The sequence below is a fragment of the Mastigoproctus giganteus genome, chromosome 6 (genome assembly GCF_048544385.1).
Source record: "Mastigoproctus giganteus isolate SK-2022 chromosome 6, ASM4854438v1, whole genome shotgun sequence".
Taxonomy (NCBI): domain Eukaryota; kingdom Metazoa; phylum Arthropoda; class Arachnida; order Uropygi; family Thelyphonidae; genus Mastigoproctus; species Mastigoproctus giganteus.
The window spans coordinates 159,069,073-159,092,525 of NC_143580.1; the positions used below are offsets into that span (position 1 = coordinate 159,069,073).

General features: G+C 36.6%; 1 protein-coding gene across 2 annotated transcripts in view; it reads right to left on the reverse strand.

Moving 5' to 3' along the window:
• Nucleotides 1-23,453, reverse strand: part of gkt (tyrosyl-DNA phosphodiesterase glaikit) — a 317,491-nt gene that overhangs the window by 77,914 nt on the left and 216,124 nt on the right. For both annotated transcript variants that reach the window (XM_090376556.1, XM_090376558.1), the window contains exon 12: nt 14,441-14,556. In XM_090376556.1, coding sequence (XP_090232682.1) covers nt 14,441-14,556 — 116 coding nt within the window. The remainder of the gene's footprint in view (nt 1-14,440; nt 14,557-23,453) is intronic.

Genomic DNA, 23,453 nt, shown 5'->3' on the forward strand with positions numbered 1-23,453 from the left:
GTTTCAAAGCTATTGGTGAATTTAATGTGAAAAATAATCCATTGGACCAGGTCTATTAAACCAAACAAATGAGTTATAAAATTTAAACCTAGAGCTATTTGGCCCTTCTTCGGTGGGTGGGTGGGTGGGTGGGTAGGTACCCAAGTGATACAATGATGGCAAAACAGTTATGAAGTATAACTCCACAATATGAGAGCTGCCTGATGGTGTATGATGTATTTAGACTAAGATGCATTTAGGTCTAAAGCCTCAAGCCGTGAGCGAATTTAGACTATGTATATATTACGTGCAATAGCATCATTAATACACAGCCATTTCTGAATAAACAGAATATTTATAAGGCGGCATCGTTTTAAGTTATATCTCATATTGTGAATACCTTCACAACGAGTTGCCATGATATTGCACTACTTTGAATAAGTAATGCTTCACCTAAGGAGAAAACTAATGTTACTTATTCTCAGATAGGTACCACCACCCAGACGGCACCGTTTCAGGGCTATTTGGCCCTTCTTCGGTGGGTGTGTAGGTACCCAAGTGATACAATGATGGCAAAACAGCTATGAAGTAAAACTCCACAATATGAGAGATGCCGGATGGTGTATGATGTATTTAGACTAAGATGCATTTAGGTCTAAAGCCTCAAGCTGCGAGCGAATTTAGACTAAAGTGGAATAGCATCATTAATACACAGCCATTTCTGAATAAACAGAATATTTATAAGGCGGCATCGTTTTAAGTAATATCTCATATTGTGAATACCTTCACAACAAGTTGCCATGATATTGCACTACTTCGAATAAGTAATGCTTCACCTAAGGAGAAGACTAATGTTACTTATTCTCAGATAGGTACCACCACCACCACCCAGACGGCACGTTTCAGGGCTATTTGGCCCTTTTTCAGTGGGTTGGGTGGGTAGGTACCCAAGTGATATAACTAAAACCATGAGATATAACTTAAAACGATGCTGCCTTATAAATATTCTGTTTATTCAGAAATGGCTGTGTATTAATGATGCTATTGCACTTAATATATACATAGCCTAAATTTGCTCGCAGCTTGAGGCTTTAGCCCTAAATGCATCTTAGTATTTAGAAACTTAAAAAAATATGTTCAATAAAGATATTGCCTTGGTATTACACTTCCTTTAAACAAATAGCATTTTCAAAAGTTTTTTATCTGTTATATAAGCAAGTTATCTCAAAAGTAATGTATAAAAGCAGTTAATTTTCTTTGTAATATAATTTACATTAAAAAAGCTTTAATGCAGTCTCCTTGGGGTAATTTTTGAATGCCATTTAGCAGGCTGTTGAAGTTAAGCTGTCTGATGTGTTGGGTCATGGCTGCACTCAGTGCTACTACAAGAAATTTTGTGTGAACAGAGAGTTCACACAAAAGAGAGTTCAACATTTCTTGAGAAATGTTGAACTCTCTTTTCTCTTGTGAAAAGAGAGTTCAACATTTCTTGAGTTTAAGGAATAGATTACAATTGCAAGAACTCATATCAGCTCTATAGGGGAGGAGTGAGTAGCACGTCCCACTTGTAATTGGTGAGAACAAGCTATACAGACTGTGATATAAGGCCCTGCATTGTCACAGAGTATGAAAACATCAGCTTCCAAAGTCTGTGGCTGCTTCTGACAAAATTTTTAGAATAATTTCTTATGAAAAAATGTTCATAGTAGTCTCCAGCTATTGAGCTTCCAAGTGGCAAATGATCAGCAGCAATCATACCCTCATAATTGTAGGCCATGATGACCATTTGTTTCACCTTTGATTGCTGATGGCAATAATTAGAGGGGGTAAAGATGGGATGTTTCCACTGAGCTGATTGTAATTTCAGTTCAGGTTTAAAGTCACACTGCTCCAATTTGTGCAGCAGTCTTCCATGTGCAACAGTATCAAGAGTCTTTCTAAGATCCAAATATATGATATATAAATTATTCTTTGCATCCAGTTCCTTTGTGACCACATCATAGTATCCAATGAAATTGGTCAGACAAGACTTTCCCTTAACAAACCCATGCTGTGTTTGAATTATTGCTGCAGTCTTGTCTAGATGATCCAGGAATGCATCTTCAACCAGTGATTCCATTATTTTACCCTGAACAGAAGTTAAACTAACTGGTCTGTAATTACTCGTGTCACCCTTAGTTCCCCCTCTTCCCTTTGTGAATTGGAGATACATTTGCACATCTCCAGTCCGTGGGGGACTTCCCCTTAGTCCCCACGGACACTCTCTGATTATATACTCGGGGACGCTCTTATAATTATGGCTAAGGGTTTGCTTACTTCCTTTTCCACCTCCTTTAATATAACTGGATGGATTCCATCCACCCCAGGTGCCCTTCTTATGTTTAACTTCAACAATTTCTCCTCCACTTTTACAAAATCATTAAGCACCCTGTTGCAGTTTGATAAACTTCTGGCATTTTCCTCCCTTAATAATTCCTCATGTGTGAATGTAGATGCAAAATAATACTCATAACCTTTCTGAAATGGCGGTTTCAGGAGGGATTTTTCTGTGTGGAATACCTGGACCATTTTTCTTTGAATTTAAATTAAACATATTTCTGGATGTTAGAGATATATCAAATGATAAATGCATTATGCAATGTGGGTTTGGGTTTTTAGCAGCATTAGCAACTAAGGCCATATTGCTCCGGGAATATGCGGTGGTCATTCCCTGACCTTTCTGCATCCTCCATATTTGGTGGTGACGGCACTATGCAATATGCACACAGACGATGGTACACATGTGTGTGCCACTACCATCTTCATATATGTCAATATTGAATGAAACATTTCCAGGATATTGGATATGATGACATGAATTGATCATTCCTGCTTGGATCTAATATCCCTAGATTTCTACCTTCGGAGAACGCTGTAGTTGTTGATTTTTAAGAGCATTAGTGACTCAAACCAAATTATTCTATTGTTTATTACCTGTAGAAATGCATATTCATGGGCCAATTTGCATGTTGTGCAGGCCAAAAAACCCAGACTAACTCACGGGAGGGGAAACCCTCCCACCTGAAATTGGCTAATTGCAGCCCAAATTAATTCCTCAATTCCTCCAGTCATTGGTTGCAAAGAATGGAAATGGAATTCAAACCTAGACCTTTCCAAATGAGTGATGAGTAGAAAAACCAATACAGGTGACCCTTGTTTTATGCAGATAATTCGGTCTGGAAAAACAGAGCGCTAAGTGAGCGCTCTATTTCCATAAGGAAACATATGTATTTGTGGGTTGCGGTCTGTGTCATAGGATATTTCCTAATAAATAAAGGAACAGCTGTCTTTCCTACTGCTAAAATTAATTCTTTATTTTTTATAATTTTTTTTTTAAAGTTGAACCTGCCAGTCCTAAATTATTGTGCACACACATCCACTTGTCGTTGACCAGAATCAATTCACTTCAAAAATGTCTAAATTAATTTTCAAACTATCTTTTTCTTACCTTTGTAACCTTTGTACCACATCCAGACATTGTTGCTTTTTCATTTTTATCAGGCATTATTAACTCTTAGAAAATGTAACTGCATTGCATTAATTATGATACAAGTAAACTGTCTGTTACGGACTAGGTCTAACATTGTATTGAGTGATGTGGCAAATATTACAAGCAATACATCATATTCCTTAACTTGATAATTTTTTCAAATGTTGATCTAGAACTATGTAACCACTGTACTGCAATTAAATTAGCATGGAGAGAATTTCACTGAGCGTGGGAAAATTTCTCAAGTCGGCGTGGGAAATGTTTTAATGCTGTTTTGCTATTCATTCTTGTGCTATCGATTATATCAGATGAAACGTTTTTGTTAAACATGTCAAAAAATAAAATTTGTAAAAGAATTCAATTCAAAAATTCAATCTGTACACTAGTAAAAGAGCATTATAGTGAGATACAGGTTATAATATAAGAACAGTGTTTATAGCAAATCAGGGTAAAGTGAACTGTGTTATAACGAGGGTCTACTTTATATTTTCAGAGGATTAGAGGAAATGACAATATGTAAAAGTGATAAATATAAAAATTAATTTAATACCTTTTTTTAAAATTTATTTAGTGTACTAGGTGGTCCAAGTCAATCCTACTATATATTTACAATATCACACAGGAAAGGAGGTGCACAGTTTTTTTTTTTTTTTTTTTTTTTTTTTTGGTTGGGTAGCCAACCAACCTATGGCAACTCTGCTGTGTATATTGCATTGATATAGCAACAAATCATAACTGAAATTGTATAAGAGAGTGGTCATGACTAAGGTAACAACCATGTTTTTTTAAGTTCTAGTGAGGTTGGTTAGTTTTATGGTTTTACTTAAAATTTCTGGTGTTGTTGATTTCTTTTGTAGGATATTTTTATTTTTCTGATCATGTAAGTAGTCTAATTTTTTTAATTGGATGAAAGAGCAGTTCAAAAGCTATAATAAAATTAAAATTCTTTCTAAGCTTTGGACCATTGTCAACCCAACATGGTAGGCAAACATTTTGTTTTCAGATGTGATACAACCCTAATCACAGTCAACACTCGATCTATTTTCATGAACAACCCTTACAAGTACACGGACTTTTAGTTTAAATTTTAAAGAGTCTAAAAACAAGTTTTACTTGTTGTTATTTGGTTTTTAGGAGCATTAGCAACTAAGGCCATATTGCTCTGGGGATATGCAGTGGTCATTCCCTGATCTTTCCGCATCCTCCGTATTTGGTGGGCATGGGCTCGAACCCCGGTCTAATCAAGAAGTGTGTGTGCTACGCACTGCTGCTCCTGCCCACCTGGCTAAGGAGACGCCCCCTTTTACTTGTTTTAAGACTCTTTAAAGACTCTTGTTATCTGGTCCACTTGATATGAATGGCATAATTACTGATGATCCTCTACACATTATTGTTGTCAACTAAATAAATATTTTGCATTTATATTCAAACATGAAGAATTTCTTAGAGATGGGATATCCAAAGTCCCTAATAAGAGAAACTGTTGCAGCTAAAAGAAAATAGGTACTGTGGACAGATGGAATTTGCCAAATTATATTATCAGCAGCAACTGAGGTAAATCAAAACTTTTAATAAGAGAATCTTTGGAGATATGCAAATGTCTATCATATTCACAAGGATAGGCAAAGTAAATAATTATGCAAAAAAGGACAAAGTGAATAATTTCTCTGGTGCAGAAATCAACGGAAAATAATTAAGTCAATATTTAAAGTTAATGCAAGATCATCTAAATAGGAATGAGCTACAAAGCAATCACTGCACATTATGAGATTGCAAAGAATAATTTTGGTATAATATGCTTAATTTACAATAAAGCCTGGCATTTGCTGATATGATTATACATTATTTAATGATATTGAGCTAATGTTATGAGGTGTTGGGCCTCTACTGTTTTGAATACTTAAGATCATTTCTGCAGGAATTTCATATTTAATGTCTAAGTTCACTGATGATACAAAGCCTAACAAAGCAGAATGCCTAATAACATTAATCAAGGTATGCTACTTCAACAGTATCTAGACAAATGCAAGTTACTGCATTTTGATAACACTACACTTAAGGTAGTTTATAAATAAAAAAAAACAGCACGTGTACCCTGTACACACGAAAGATGTTTTTTTATGTGAAAAAATCTATGGCAGCACTAGAGTAAAACCGTTTAAATTTTTGAACGGTTTGATCTAAACTTACTTATGCTACTTAGAAGATTGATGTTTATCAAAATCTTCAGAAGCAGATTTTATTAAAGTCTGCATTTTATTTCTTGCATAATATTACTATCTGCTGCTTACTCTAGTGAATCAACGTTAATGACTGAGTTGGCTTCATTTAGGAAGTGATGTCATTTTCATATCTTAGTATGAACTTACTCTGCTGAATCAACTACTTACTCTACCGAATTAACATTAGTGACTGAGTTAACATCATTAGCACCATTCAGGAAGTGACGTCAATTGCGTCATTTCCGTAAAAAAATTTTTGTTAACAATCAATTACGTCATTTCCATTACCATAAAAAAATTTTGTTATCAATCGATTTTACTCTAGTGCCGCCACAGATGTTTTCACATCAAAAGGACCTAGGGTAATTGTACAATCCAATCTGAAGATCCCTGACCAGTGCAGCGGCTGCTTGAACAGCTCATGGGTTCTGTCAAATCGATTCTGTCAAAGAGAATAAAAGAGGTGATTATCACACTGGATAAAGGGTGATAGTTAGGGCACATCTTCGGAAGGATGTAGATCTGTAGGAACAAGGATAGTCAAGGGCAGAAAATGTCTTATCAAGAAAGTTTGGGTTTTTGATGTGAAATCATCTATGGTGGCACTAGAGTAAAATCGATTAGTAACGAAATTTTCTTATGGTAACGGAAATGATGTAATTGATTGTTAACAAACATTTTTTTACGGAAATGACACAATTGATGTCACTTCCCATTAGGCGGCTGTTAGATTTTAAATGATGCAAATGATGTCACTTCCTAAATGGCGCTAACGATGCTAACTGAGTCACTAACATTGATTCAGTAGAGTAAGCAGCAGGAAGTAATATTATGCAAGAATAAAAGCAGAATATCATGCAAGAAAGTGGGTAGTAACATTATGCAAGAAATAAAATGCAGACTTTAATAAAATCCGCTTCTCAAGATTTTGATCAACATCAACCTTCTAAGTAGTGTAAGTAAGTAAGTTTCGATCAAACCATTCAAAAATTTAAACGGTTTTACTCTAGTGCCACCATAGATGTTTTCACATAAAATAAAGAATCTTTCATGTGTACTGGGTACACACACTACTTTTTTTGGTGCAACAGTAACTTTGGCCCTATTAAGAAAGACTGGAATTCTGTAAAATACAGCATTTGGAAATTAGGCAGCTAGCTTTTAAAGGATTGAGTAAACTGGATTCTTTTTCAGATAACACACACACAAGACAACATAAATTTAAATTGAAAAATTATGGTTGTAGAATAAATGTACAACAATATACCCTCAGCCAGTGAGTAACTTATTGTTGAAATAAACTTGTATGTGGTGCAAGTTGTTGTTGTTGTATTTGAGGTTTTTTGGCACAAGGGCCTCTTGGGCCATATTGTGCTTGTTCATGGTTTAGGTATCACTGATTTCACATTATTATGATTAGATACTATGATACAAATTTATGCATTTTAAATATTTAAACAGTTCCTCAAAATTTGCTTTATTACCAAGAATATGTGATAAGGTTAAGGGTTCCTGCAAGTTAGAGAGGCAGCTTAAGCTGGATTTTCAGACAGATGAAAGTCAGACAGATGATTCAATAAGAATATGTTTTATTGTTAGGTGCGACTGGCAAAAGAAACACTGAGGAGGAGTCTCATCCAGAAGCAAATACAGATGAGTTGGATATGAATGACCGATGCAGAGTCTTGCCAGAATCATGTCTTGTTGCCTGCTTCTTCTGAAACTAGATGTCCACAGTTGTGGTTCTTTTTTTTTTTTTTATCTGCAACAGTTTATTATGGATTTTAGTTTGTCAGAGGTGAGACTATTTTTTCCTATATGTTTTTTTTAACAATGGATTTATAGTCAAGTGTAGGATGCTTAGCAGAGTCATCCGCACATTCATTAACTGGGATGCCAACATGACCAGGAATCCAGCAGAAGGTAACTTTGTGGTTGGCTGATGGTAAAATAATTTAGACTGGATCTCATTAAGAATGGGATGAGAGGAAGAAAAGGTAGATTGAATGGCAGTGATTGCACTTAAGGAGTCTGTATATATTAGAGTTTGTTTGATATGGTATTTGTTTATGTTATCTAGAGCCAGTTTTATTGCAAATAATTCTGCAGTATAGATACTGCATTCAGTAGGAAGAGATGCAGCTACTAAGAAAGTGGAGGAAACTGCTGCTGCAACAACAGCAGTTCATATAGATATGAACTTTCTTTGAGTTTTCCAAGGAATGCAATTTGTGTAGCTGTTGAAAGTTGATATTTGCCAGAGAGGATTTTCCCCATCCTAAAAGGAAATTGTCACAGAGAGGTATGAATTCTGTCAAGGGAGGTTCAGAAGTAGCAAGGTATTGGAATATATTATGAAATTTAATGTTCCAACTGACCATGAGTTCTTGCAGTCGAATCCCTGTGAGGCGGTTTTCATTAGGTTTATTGTGATACAGCATGGTGTGTTGAGGATCAAACAGATACTGCCAGCTGGGATGGCCTGGAGTACTTTCAATCTTTGCTGCATAATTACACAATAAAATTTTTCTCCTGAGATGCAGGAGGGGGTTCATTTGCCTCAATATACAGGCTGTGAACTGGAGATGTTCTGAAGGCTCCCACAGCTATCTTAAGAGCGCTATGCTAGATGGTGTAATGGAGAACTTTTCCTGCCAGAGTTGTAGACAGGAGCTCCATAATCCAAGCACGATCTTATTAAAGCTCTATAAAGATGTAGAAGAGAGCTTCTGTCAGCACCCCAGGACATAGCAGAGACAGTTCTTAGGATATTCAGTTTTTTAAGACAAATATTCCGAAGGAAAGCTATATGGGAAGCAAAATTAAGTTTATTATCTAAATGTAGAACGAAAATTGTTAGTGAAGGAATCAGGCTAGCTATTTTTTTAAAATATTTCTGGATCTGGATGTAGTTTGCATTTTTTACAAAAATGAACAGCAGTGGACTTCTTTTCTGCTATGGAATAACCATTCCATAATGCCCATAATTATATTTTGGCTATGGCAATTTGAAGTTGCCTTTTAACGGTGTTCATAGTTTGGGATTGAGTAGAAATAATGAGGTCATCAGCAAACATATGATTCTACTGTATTTGGTACATCCCTTGTCATGTTTGTAATTCTTATTGCAAATAATGTTGTACTGAGAATGGAACCCTGTGGTACACCTTCCTCTTGTTCAAATGTTTTGGATAAATTATTCATGTATCTGACCTTAAACGTTCTGTGGCATACGAAGTTTTGTATAAATTGACCTCTCGATCTGAAAGAATGAAGATCCTGAAGTACACCATATCGCCAGGTGGTATTGAAGGCTTTTCAATATCAAGATTAATCATGACCAGATGTTGTTCCTTATGAAGGCATTACATATATTTGCCTCTGCTTTTATCATTAGGTCTAACGTGGAACAGTTCTTTTGAAACCCGTACTAATTACTATTTAGCAAGTTGTTAGTTTTCAGGAACCAGATTAACCGCCTGTGAACCACTTTTTCCAGGACTTTGCCTAAACAACTAGTCAGCGAAATTGGCCTATAGTTGTGTGGAAAGGTACAATCCTTTCCATGCTTTGGGAAAGCTAGAACTATTGAGTGACACCAGGAGACTGGGTAAGCATTTTCTAAGAATTTTTGGTTGTAATAGTTTAACAATGTTCTTTTTGCTCTGTTGTTCATTTTTTTTTTAACATTATATAGTAGATCCCATCTGGATCAGCAGCACTATTGGATGTTTTATTGAGCATCCCTAAAAGATCTATTAATGTGAATGTTTGACTGTATGGATGTGAAACTCGTGGAAAAATTAATCTTATGCTGCTCTGCAGTTTCTTTAATTTGTTGAAAGGTTGGGTTGTAGGTGGCTATTGCTGATATACTGGCAAATGATTCTGCTAAGGCATTTGCTATTTCTCCCAGTGATGACAACTTCTTCCCTTCCCAGTTTAGTATTGTAGCTGGGGACTGAACATATTTGCCATTAAGCATTTGTATTTTCCTCCAGATAATTCTGCTGTCCATGTGCTTGTTTATACTTGAAGAAAAGCTAATCCAGGCATCTTTCTTTGCTTTTCTTCTTATTTGGCAGAACTTGGCTTTCAGTCTTTTGAAGTTAATTAGGTTAGTAGTTGTGGGAAGTTTACGAAATAAATTCCAAGCTCTATTTTTGTCCTGTTTGGCGTGTGTACAATCTTGATTCTACCAGTAATTATGGTGTTTCCATTTCCCTGGAAAAGATTTTGGTATTACAGAGGTAGCATCTTGTAATATTTGATTAGTTACGTGTTCTGTGACACTGTCGATGGGTTGGGATTGAATTATTTTATCATCTAGCTGAGCATGAGATGCATATTCATTCCAGTGTGCCCAACGTAGTGAAGGCGAGTTTGCCTGTGCTTGCAGAGAATCAGCAGGTGATCACTGTTTGGTAGATTTTCAAGACCTGACCACTCCATAATACTATATATGGGGGGGAGAACAGATTGACAGGTCTATTGCACTCATAGATCTTGTCAAAAAAGAATATAGATAGGTTCACCAGGGTTCAAAAGGGTAAATTGATAAGAATCAAGAACAGATTCTATTAACTTGCCTCTCTTGTCAATTGTTGGAGATACCCACATCGGATAATGAGCATTGAAGTCTCCAAGTAAGCAGAAAGGAGATGATAGCTGTTCTATTAGATTTTCTAGTTCATCTAAAGAGAATGAGAAATTAGGAGGGATACATATATATAGATGCTATTGTAAGAGTAATGGCATTTTCAATGCGCACTGCCACTACTTCAAAAGGAGTCTGAACAGCAATATGTTTGGATGGTACGTTGTTTCTTATAAGAACCGCCACTCCTCCATGGGCTGGCGAGTGAATACTTCTATCTCTTCTAAAGATAGTGTAATTTTTTTTATGGTAGGACACACTTGGGAATTTAAATAAGTTTCCTGTAGGGATATACCTGCTGGATCATAGCGGTGGATGAGATCATGTAAATCATCTTTTATATTGCGAAAGCCTCAACAATTCCATGGAAGGATTCTTTCCATTAAGCAGTTTTGTTGGTTGTTTTTGTTTCTGACTGCTTTTTCAATGTGCACTGCCACTACTTCAAAAAGAGTCTGAACAGCAATATGTTTGGATGGTACGTTGTTTCTTATAAGAACCGCCACTCCTCCATGGGCTGGTGAGTGAATACAGTAAACCCCCGCTATTCGCGGTGGTTACGTTCCTGAGAAATGTCGCGAATACTGAGTTATGGCTCCCACAGTAATAAAGGGGTTCCGTTCCAAAGTATGAAATATATAAGAAAAACTAGTCTAACATTTTGTCTATGTATGTATTATATGTACCTTCATAATATGACTATGTACATAGACAGTAAAATAGACAGTGCATAGACAGTGAAATGCAAGCATATGGCATCAAAATGAAAATAAGAAACAATTTAATATTAAATGTACTATTTATTAGAAATTTCAAACAAATCTTTCAAACCAGCGCCTTTGCTAGCAAAAAAAAACTTATCCCGCCGGTGCTATCACCAGTTTCGCTAAAGTGTTGATAAAGGAGTTTTGCCATTTCACGAATGATGTTTTTTGAAAAAACATCATTCGTGAAATGGCAAAACTTCACGAATTAAACAAAATTTCACGAATGAAATTTTGTCTAATAACTCAATTTTATTCGCTAATGTCATCACGTTCTTTGATATTTTCACATTTCTCTTGTTATTCGTAGCCATATTTTTGTAGGGGTTAGAAAGAACTTGTCCACAATAAAGTCACTTTCTTCCGTTAACACACTCGAAAAAGTCTGTTTTACACTGCAAAACGGTAAACTTAAGGGAATTTTATTTTGAGTTCGGTCTTCTTATCCACAGATTTAAAGCTTTTTACATCACGAGTTACAGAGCAAATTTTTGAAGCAATTAGCGCGTTTTCATGGACACTACGTCGAATTTTTTCTTCCGATTTCTTCATTGATCGTACTGTTGACTCATTGATTTTATAATGTTTTGCCACTGAGAAGACACTTTCACCATTAGAAATTTTGTCTAATAACTCAATTTTATTCGCTAATGTCATCACGTTCTTTGATATTTTCACATTTCTCTTGTTATTCTTAGCCATATTTTTGTAGGGGTTAGAAAGAACTTGTCCACAATAAAGTCACTTTCTTCCGTTAACATACTCGAAAAAGTCTGTTTTACACTGCAAAACGGTAAATTTATCACTTTTGTAAGCATATCAATTTATAAATTAATAAATTTATTCAATTTATAAACATATAAATTAAAAGCAAACGACCAAACCTTCCATGACAAGCGCATAACACATACTGAACAAGGATTAGCGAGAAACATCCAAGTTAGCGATTTTGTCACCCCTCTCCCCCCACCCACTGAGCGCTGTTTTGACCAGGAAAGATAATTTTAGCCACGCCCATGTTTTTTATGGCGGATAATATTCACGGCGCTTTAAAATTCACATTTTTTTAGGTTTCATTTTATATTAAATCAGCGATCGCGAATATGCGAAACCGCGAATAGTGGGGGTTTACTGTACTTCTATCTCTTCTAAAGATAGTGTAATTTTTTTTATGGTAGGACACACTTGTGAATTTAAATAAGTTTCCTGTGGGGATATACCTGCTGGATCATAGCAGTGGATGAGATCATGTAAATCATCTTTTATATTGCGAAAGCTTCTACAATTCCATGGAAGGATTCTTTCCATTAAGCAGTTTTGTTGATTGTTTTTGTTTCTGACTGCTTTTTAGTTGTCTTGTTTGCATTGATCCAATTTTGTTTTGTCTTTGTTTGGAAAGTAGGGATGTAATATGTCCATCTCATCAGGTGCACGAAGTTTTAATATGCCATCATCTGAATCATTGTGCTGGTCAATATCCATTCTGGTTGAATTTAGCATTAGCATTTTTTAGCATTAGTAGAGGCATATGATGCAAGAAAGCGAGCTTATGGAGCATCAGCCAAAAAAAAAAAAAAAAAAAGCACCGTTTTCACCCCTCCATTCGTTCCAAGTAACTGTCCAGCTCAGCCTTAAATTTATTTACACTATCAACTTCCACAACAAAGGATGGAAGTCTATTCCACCAACCAACCACCCGCTGGCTAAAGGCAAACTTCCGCACATCTATCCTACATCTGTCTTTCCTCAATTTGAATTTATGCCCTCTCAAATGATTATTCTGAGCAAGAGGAAGAATTCCATCAGCATTGAGCATGATCAAACCATTTAAGGCTTTATACACCTCAATCAGATCACCTCGCAGGTGCCTAGTCTCCAGACACTGTAATTTGCAAAACTCAAGCCTTTCTTTGTAAGAGCAATCTTTGTTCCATTCACTAATCTTGTTGCCCTTCTCTGTACTCGTTCCAGCAACTCTACATCCTTCTTGAAATGAGGTCTCCAGACCTGCATACAGTACTCAAGGTGTGGCCTGACCATTGCCTTGGTGGTTGAATTTGGTGGTTTCCGTCACTTCTGTCACTTTTGGTTTTGCTGTTGGAGGTACATTGGTTGGAATGGTAGAAGTGCATTCAGTTTGATCCACAATTTGGATATTGCCTCACCTCGACATGCAGTTTGGCAGTGTCCGGATTTTTGGCACTTGTAGCACCTGATTGGGTTTGGGATGTAAGGACGGACACGGTAATGGAGATAGCCTGCTTTAACAGATGACAGTAGGATGGGAGAGATGAAAGTGAGAATTATGCTCCTAGTGGGAACAAGAACACTGCCTTTCTGAATCATAATTCTCCTTGCTTGGTTGACACTTTGTTCACATAGCTCTTGAACTATCTCCTCATTTGATACAGTTAATAAGTCCCATTCTGCGATTATTCCCCTGGAGGAGTTTAGCGTGGCATGTGGAGTAACTTTTATTGGTTGTCTGACAAAAGTAGTCATGTTTAATAACTTTTCAGAATGCTGGGATTTCATGGTCTCTACCAAAAGAACCTTAGACTGGAATCGCCTTACTGTTTTTGTTGAACCTGCAGCAGACTCAATGCATTTTTGCACAAGGAATGGGGATAGTTTACTCAGAGGCTGCAGTATGAGGAATGCTGATATTTCTCTGTTAAGGGGTTGTTTTCAACCTCTTGGGTTGAGAATAGTTATTTTCGGTGTCATTTGCTAGTATTGAGCTTGATGGCTCTAAAGGTGGAAATATAATGTTTTTCATCTTTGCTCCTTTCATCTCTGGGAGAGTGGATTTCTTCTCCCAGGTTACCGATCCCGCCATGGGGAGGCAGGAGTAGTGCCACTAGAGTGACCAAGCAGTGTGTAAGTTAGTTTAATAGAAAAAAATAAAGGTGGTTTCCCTTTATGTAACTTAGTTACAATTTGTAATACTAAGTTTACAATTAATTAATTGGAAAGTAAGAAAACTTTTACAAATGAATAAAACTGTAGCTTTGAGAAAAATGCTCTAGAAATCACTCAGGGAATTGCTTGATCACTATAACGCTTGGCACCCGGGGCCTTGTGTAGTGCATGTTTAAACCAATGTAGGTAGTCTGAATAAATTTACAGAAGAATTGGGCAATCAAAGTGGATTTCATTTTTTTAAAATTAATACTATATGATAATGTAAGGAAGCTCACTCCCTTACATCATTAATACGAATATTAATACTTATATATTTTTAAAATTTCAAGACAATATTAGTTTACATAATATATAAAATGCTTACTGTAAGAAAGTTTTCAAATATGGCTGCTTCTTTGCAACTGAAATGCTGTAAGGCAATGAAGCTCCAGCAGGGTAACCTTCTAAAGTGGCCCGAACATTTTCCACAGAAGGATATACCTATAAATTTAATAAAACACACTCAAGGTCTTTTTTTTTGGTAAGAAAGTAGTTACAATAACAATCACAGAAATCATATTTTGCAATTATTTCTTGTATTATATGAAATTTTTATACTATAAAAATCAAACTGAATGACGACAGCTAGGACTTCTGTTCACGATGCCACTAACAAAATTTAGTTGTCATCTTGGGGGGGGGGAGATCAGAGTATACTAAAAAGAAAGTCCTCTGGAACAACCATTATGCAGTAAACTCAAGTCATGATGAGATAAAAATACCAGTCTTTACCTTACTTCTTAGCATTAAATTCATAAAATGCTAACTTCTCAAAGCTATCAATATCAATCAAACTCAGCTACGATGGTGGATTTTCTGTTCATACTTAAACTTTGAAAAATTAAAAACTTTAAAATTTTTTAACACAATTACATAATTAACTTTTAATCTATACATTAAATTATAAATAATATATTAAGTATTACTAGCATACTAAACCAACACAAATTGAAAATGCACAAGAGGTGATAAAATTACCATTTCACTCTCTGAGTTAGATTTTGACAATGATGATTGTGTAAATTTAACTTTACAATATGAACAATAATTATCATTTAAATTTTAAAGAATAATGATACTCAATACTGGTATAAGGAGCACAAGAAATGGATGGTAATGAGCTAATTATCTTTTATTTGCATATTGGTGATTGTTATCCCCTGATGATGTAAAATAGGTAAATGGATTTATAACATATAAATATTGTAAATATTTATGTTAACTTTAGTACATAAGATGCTTCTATAGAACACAGAGCTATCTTGTGCCACTGTAATATTGTAGAGTTAGTATTATTCTGATTTGTACATGGCAAAAGTATAACTGACTTTAATGCATTGTTTTCATTCTATATTAGGAATGCTAATAGATTATCTGGTAAACTTTACCAAAATTTTACAATCACATTTACATAATGTATAAGACTATATACATATATATTTTTAAATTTATGTTCGTTTTCTATTATTTCTATGGACAATATAACTCATATCTCTAATTTCATAAAACAATATTTCTGAAAAGTCAAAAGTCAACTGTATTTAAAATGAATTTAGAATATATTTTGATAAATGTTACTATAATTTCAAATTATAAATACAATCTGTGAAACTAGAAATCAAAAACTAGAAATACAATGTCTGTGAAACTAGGAATCCAAGAATTTTTACAATCTGCTGGGGTGACTTTTGACTGCAATCTAGCAGGCCTTTGACTTCCCCCAAATCACTGACTTCAACTATCCATCAAGGTGAGATATTCCAAAAACTTACTGACTAGATTAACACTTTTTACAATCCAGTCTACATTTCTTCCTCCTCAATTTTAGTTTACTTCCTCTGGTTCTAAGTCACTTAATATGTTGAAAATTTCATCTTCATTAAATTTACTGGTCTTCTGAGAGACTTACAGACTTGTCATATCTCGTATCACTTCATATGGATGTCTTTTTGCCAATTTCATCAGGAGCATTGCTTACTTAGTCTCTATAGTTTCCCCTTAGTTTTAATTTAAGTCTCCTGGTTCTAGTGTCACTTAATACCATGAAAAAATTTCACCCTAATTAATTTTACTGGCTCTTCTGAGAGCTTTACAAATTTCAGTCATCTCCTGTAAAGTACTTAGTTCCCAAGCTCTGTAGCCCCATACTTTGAGTATCCTTAAATGGGTATTCTTATAACAATCTCTACATTGCCTATTTCACATTTTTCAAGAAGTTCCATGTCTTTTCTTAGGTGTAGTCCCCATAATTGGAAAAAGCATTACAAGTGTGATCTCATAGTTGCTTTATATGATGGAATTATAACTTTTTTTATATAGTCAATAGCTGATTATTAAACTTCAAGCAATATTTCAATAATAAACAAATTGTTATCAGGATTTTTGTAGAAACTGAACAATTTGTATGTTTGTTTTATCAAAAATTAAGGTTGCATATCAATATACAGTCTCTGTTCACAGTGATATACTTTTCCATTTATATAATTTTCCTAATTCTTTTTATCATTAAAACCTTTTGAACGATGTGATATGTCTTTGCAGATGTAAAACTGAAGGGCAAAATTGTGGAAAACACACTTAAGAATGCTACTGTTATCATATAACAAAATTAAGGACAACTTTTAACTTTCAAAAAGCTGGAGGACAAGCATTTGTAAGCAGAAGGGGAAACAGAAGAATTTTTTAATGTCCACCCTGCACTAGAAATTAAATTTCACTGGCAAAATATATATTTTATATTAAAAAATATAGCTATAGGTTGTTTAACAGTACAATATGCTTTTAAATATTAGCTTACGTAATATTTTTTTGTGCAGATATCTGTTTAGTTATTCTATTAAACATCAAGAAATTCTCTTAGACTTCAAGAAAGATATCGCTGCAGACCTTTGTTTACTTCAGAAACACTGAGTCAAAGTTTTGTCCACAACAATGGCCCTGCCATTTGGACTTGGCTGTTAGGAGCATTTCCAAAGCTTCATCACAAAGAAAAGATCTTAACTAGTTTTTGTTTTTCTAACCTGGCTGAATATTCCCTTATATGTAACACTGCTATGAAGTACTGTTAAAATGCCAAGAATAACTAACTTGGGATAATGTGCTATATTTCAAGCTTCCTTGTACACTTGTCAGTACCAAACCAAGGTCCACTGTACATCAATTCTTTCTTCTTCTTCCATAATAGCATCTGGTAGGAATTCACACTGAAACTGACTAAACTGATGCACTGATTTGTCCATTTCTTTATCTTCAACGACACCAAGAAGTAACGGCAATTTGTCCACAGAAATTTCATATTTGAAAATGATGCACTAATTGATAAAATTTGTGTTACTGTAGCATTTATAGGAAAATCGTTTTTTAATGGGAACTTGTGCACCATGCAGTCATAAAGTACTTTAGTGCACCATGCAGCCATAAACTCACTGGGCAAAAAAAACCAGAATCCTCTCCTCCTCCTCCTGTTTTAGACATTGCATGACCCTGGCAGTAGAAATGCCTATGATTAAGTCAGAATCACATCTGGTTTAGTCTGCTATGGTAATCAATTTCCAAAATAGTTTCGAAAAATGTTGGTAAAATAAATTTGACCATACCTTTCTTTGACATATCTATGAGTAATGACTTCATTACATAGATGTTATGTACATTCGATTTTCATATTCATGAAAAATATTTTTCATGAATATTTCATTGTGAACAGTGTCGCCAGAGGCGAATATCTGATGTAATAGGCATCCTGGCATGCATATTCTGAGTATGCATTTGAAATCAATCTCCCACCATAGAGAGCTGCACATTATGCAAATTATTCATGCCTATAAAAACATGGGTTGAGACACAATTTCATTCCTATTTTTTGGCTTGCTCAGTGGAATAGCTACATTCCAGTATTGAGGATGACAAGTCATTTTCATTTATATGATTCTTTGAGATGGCAGGCCGGTGGACGACTTGAAGCTGCAGTAGAAGGCGGAGGCAGCCATGGCCAGCTCTTCTTGTAATGGTTCCTGTCTCACGAAACTGCTTCCATAGTGCCAAGAGATAGGAACTATTACAAGAAGAGCTGGCCAAGGTTGCTCAATGGCTACATCAACCAGAACAGACCACTATCTGGCTCTAATAGCAAGGTGGAACCATGTGACGTCCTGTCATCAACTGTCTCTTGAGGTAGTTGCTGCCACAAGCAACGTTTCCAACTGGGCTGTGTTAGGAAAGCTCAATTCAAGTGGATTCTACACAAAGAAGCCAGTGGTTTGTATCCCATTATACCCCCAAACTACCCCAGAGATCGTCAAAACTGGTGCTACAAATATGTGACGTGGAGCCCCTGATGAGTGATGAGTTCTGGTTTAGCCTACAAACAGATTCTAGATGAGAATTTATCTGGAGTCAACGAGGAATGCAGTATCATCTCTCAAACATCAGAGAAAGGGACACTTATGGTGGACACAGTGTTCTCATGTGAGTGGAATGATGATCAAAGCCCACGTCCCTCTTTGTTTTTGATAGAGATACTGTAACTGCACAGAAGTACCGAGAACAGTTCCTCAAACCCTATGTGCAACTTTTTTAGGGTTCAGTTAGCCCAGATTTTATTTTCATGAAATGCCACTGCACAGAGCTCAAGTGGTGAAGGAATATCTTGAAACTGAAGGTATCCAATTACTGCTGTGACCAGCACAATCACCAGACTTAAATCCGATCAAACATGTGTGTGATGCTCTTGGGCACCATGCTGCATGCTGATAGCAAACTCCTCGGTCACTTGGTGAGCTAAGGTCTGTGCTGGTGAAAGAATGGATTTGTTGACACAGAATCTTATAGATACTGTTATATTAAGGATGGCTCACTGCAGTCAAGCCTGTTTAGTAATTGAAAACGATCATATATCTTACTAATGTCATGTGACCATATTTTTGGGCCTCTTATATTGAATTCTTATGTAATGTGACCTTCTTTGGTAATTCTCATACAACCCTATAAATTTCCCTTATAATTGTCAGAAGTTCCTTGCTCTCTCCTCATTTCATCGTTATTCTGTGGTACACCATCATACCAAATGTTGTCCTGCTTCTCACAAGTCCTTGAGGTTGTCACAGACATTCTCTCAGATATGCAAGACAAGCTGTACTTACTATCAGGCAGTCTAAAATGCTGATGGAATTGATATTTGGGTGACACTCAAGTCAAGTGGACCCAATTTTGGCGAAGTCTGGACGGTCTGTGACAGCCAAATCCTCTGCTTGCACCTTCACGATGGCGAGACTGTTAGTAATCCTGGTTATAACCTCCATGCACAAGTACATGGTGGGTGACCACCCAGGCGTGAACTAACGTAAGCAGGGGTCAAGGTGTGGCACCCACACCACATGGAGGAATGCCGCCCCTCTATGTTACCAGGCAGTACTAGGTGGTAGATGGCTCTCATCAACCGGTGCAATACCGCCACTTTGCTTATTGGAGGCTTACTGAAGTGGTGGAACCCATGTTTAGTCTCTAGAGCTAAGTCCGGTAAACCCTTCCCTATCTCTTCCATCATGCAGTATGATTGATGACTTTTGAGGTTATGATGAACATCGTGGCGAGATCCAATATTCCTTACATTTCGAGGGTACAGCTCAAAAATGGTGTTCGCAGGCTAGCCGCTAGTTAGTACACCGGAACGAACCTATTGGTAACTCTCTAGGAGGCTTCCGGATCAGCTAGTGTATAATCTTGCTACCTCTACTCTGCCAGATAGTGACTGGAGGGAGTCCGAGTAGTGTGTATACGGGGAGCATTGTCGAGGCCACATTATGTCAAGGATCTGGGTATATTCTTACCATGTGTATGCCATACTCAAAAATTTCATTACTTCATACAGCATGTCCCACCCACTTTTTCTTACTATTGAATACACCATGAATTGTCAAACTAATAGAGCAAGCTTATCTGTGAAAAGATCGAAACCTCCCAAGCACTTCCTAATTCATTTCACAAATATACGTGGTCTCAATCTAATCTCAACGATGTCCATTTCCACTTGCAGTCTGCCAAACCCCATGTACTTTTTCTGACAGAATCTCAATTATTGGATGATTCAACTACTGCTCATCTCAGATGCCCAAATTATTCACTGTATGATTCCTTTCATCTCAAAGGTGGTACACTTGTGTATATGTCCGTTCTGATATTCCCTGTCAGAGACTTGGCAATTGGGAATCTTCTCTCTTTGATCTTCTCTGGCTTATAATCTCTCTACCTCATTGTGTTAAATTCATCTGTTGTCTCTACTGTTCTCCCAACTCCACTAATCACTTGGAACTCTTTGACTTCCTCAAGTCCAACTTTCCTAACAGTGAGGTAATTTTCCTTGGTGATTTTAATGCTCACAACTCCAGCTGGCTTCTGTTTTCTAATCACACTGACCCAGCTGGTCGAGATGCTGAGGCTTTTGCAATTACTAATGACCTTGCACGGATTGTTCATTTACCTACAAGAATACTGGACAATCCTAATCATACAGCCAACATGCTTGATCTTTTTCTCACAAACAATCCTTCTAAGTACACGGTTGAAGTGAGAGGTCCTTTAGGCCCTTCAGATCACAACTTGGTGATTGTCTCTTCTCCAATGGAGCCTTTATCTCATGGCTATTCCCAACCTCGTGTTGTTTGGCTTTACAAGAATGCAAAATGGGATGACCTGCGAGATTTCTTTCCTTCGTTTCCTTGGTCGGATTACTGTTTCAAAACTTCTGATGTCAGCGTTTGCTCAGATCACGTTGTTGTTGTTGTTGTTGTTATTTTTGGCACAAGGGCTGCTCAGGCCATATTGTGCCTATCAGCGATGTGGATGATACTCATGATGACTGTTTTGCAAACAGTCAGAAATGATCATATAAGTTTATCCGTTTCATAAATGAGAAAAATTCTGTGGGGTTGGCATCGTTACCTATGATATAACGGAGCTTCAAAGATTCTTTAAGATTAGGAAGAAAACTGAATGAGAGTTGCCAGGCATGCGAGTATAAGGTGCATTCAACAAGAATGTGCTTCATTGTGAGCTGAGAATTGCAGTGTATACACTGAGGAGGATCACTGCCTGTGAGGAGAAATAGGTGGGTAATGTGACTGTGACCAATTCTTGCTCTGGCTAGGATTACTTCTTCCTTTCTGTTTTCCCAGAAGCTAGAGGCCCATAACTGTGGATCTGGTTTTATTTGAAAGAGCTTATTATCTGTTTTATTTTGCCATATAAGTGTCCATTGTTTCTTACATATTCTTTGTATATTAGATTTGTAGTCAGCATATGGAACGAGAGCACACAATGACTCTGAATTAGAAGGATGTTTGGCGGCATAGTCTGCAGATTCATTTCCAGATATCCCATTGTGGCCTAGGATCCAGCAAAAGATAACTACTAGCTGGTGTTCCTGAGTATGTATCAACATACATCTTATAGTTTTTATTAAAGGATTCTTTGGTGAGGAGGTGTTTTGTAGGGCTATAAGTGCACTCTGCGAGTCCGTATATATTATACTCTTTTTGATGGACAGATGGAGAATATTTTGTTGGGCAAGCTTGATGGCGAATAACTCAGCTGTATAACTGCTGCATTCAGTGGGAAGTGATACAGAGATGGTGTTAAAAGGGAAAACTGCTGCAGCACCTACTCCACTATCAGACTTTGATCCATTGGTATATATTTTTGCAAAAAGAGGATAATTCTCTGTGTGAGCAGTATGGAGTTGTTGTATATTGATATTTGCCAGGGAATGCTTCCCCCAGTTTAGGAAGTAATTGTCGCAGGATGGTTTAATATAGGCCCATGGGGCGACTGAACAGGTTGGATCTTGGAGGACTTTTTCGAGATGGACATTCCAAGTTTCTGATAGTGCTTGTAATCTGATACCAGTAGGCCGAACTATACTGGGTTTATTTCTATAGAAAATTTTAAACTGTGGATCACTAAGTATAGGCCAAATTGGATGGGTAGGCATGCTTCAAATTTTAGCGGCATAATTCAGAAGTAACACCTTTCTTCTGAGACAGAGTGGAACTTCATGGGCTTCAATATAAAGGCTTTGTACTGGCGATGTCCTATATGCTCCTGTAGCAATTCTGAGGGCAGAATGTTGAATAGGTGCAAGGCGTGTAAGCACGCTTTCCCTGGCAGAGTCATAGACTGGGGCATCATAATCAAGACGAGACCTAATTAGAGTTCTATACAATTGAAGCAGGGTATAGCGATCTGCACCCCATGTTGTCGAAGAAAGAACTCTAAGTATATTCATTTTTTTCTGGCAAGTAGTTCAGATCATGTCAGTGAAATTATTCTTGCAGGAATGGAATCCTTTATCCCACATTGCACTTTAAAATCTCGTCCTTTATCTAAACCTTGGTTTCCAATAAGATTAAGTGCTAAGATTGTTCAAGAGAAGAATGTTGCATATCGTAATTGGCTTGTTTCTAATTCTTCAGTTTCATTTTCTGCCTATACCAAAGCTCACAACAATTGTAAAGCAGTTATTAATCAGTCCAAACTAGAGTTTGAACAGGCTAAGAGTAGAAAACTTGCTTCTTGCCCTAATGGTAGCCGATCATTCTGGTCTCTTGCCAAAGCTATTGGCCACAACTTTTCCCCATCTCTGTTCCCACCTCTGTCCAAACCAGATGGTTCTGTTGTCACTTCAGCCAAGGATAAAGCTGACCTGCTAGCATCCCATTTTTCTTCCAACTCATGTATTAATGATCTTGGTAAAATACCTCCCACCATTCCCAACACGTTCCATTCAATGCCTCTTGTAGTCTTCTGTCAAAAGGATGTCAGAAGGAATTTGACGAATCTTGATGCAAAGAAAGCTCCAGGTCTCGATGGTATTTCTCCATTTGTTCTTAAAACCTGTGCTCCTGAACTTACTCCTATTCTTTGCGGCCTTTTTCCACTTTCTTATTCCAAAAGTGTTTTTCCTTCTTCTTGAAAATTTGTTCATATCCAGCCAGTTCCTAAAAAGGGTGACAAATCCTTCTCATTCAATTATCATCCCTTTGCAATTACTTCTACTCTTTCTAAAGTAATGGAGAAATCAATTAACCGCCAACTCTTAAACTACCTAGAAATCTTCCATCTGATCAACGATCGCCAGTATGGATTCCGTCAGTGTCGATCCACCGGTGATATTCTGGCTTATGTTACCCATTTATGGACTAATTCAATGGAAAGGTTCGGTGAAACACAAGTGTAGTTGCTCTTGACATCTCAAAGGCTTTCGATCGTGTTTGGCATAAAGATCTTCTAAACAAGCTTCCACTTATGGTTTGCCAACTATTTTTAGTAATTGGTTATCCAGTTTT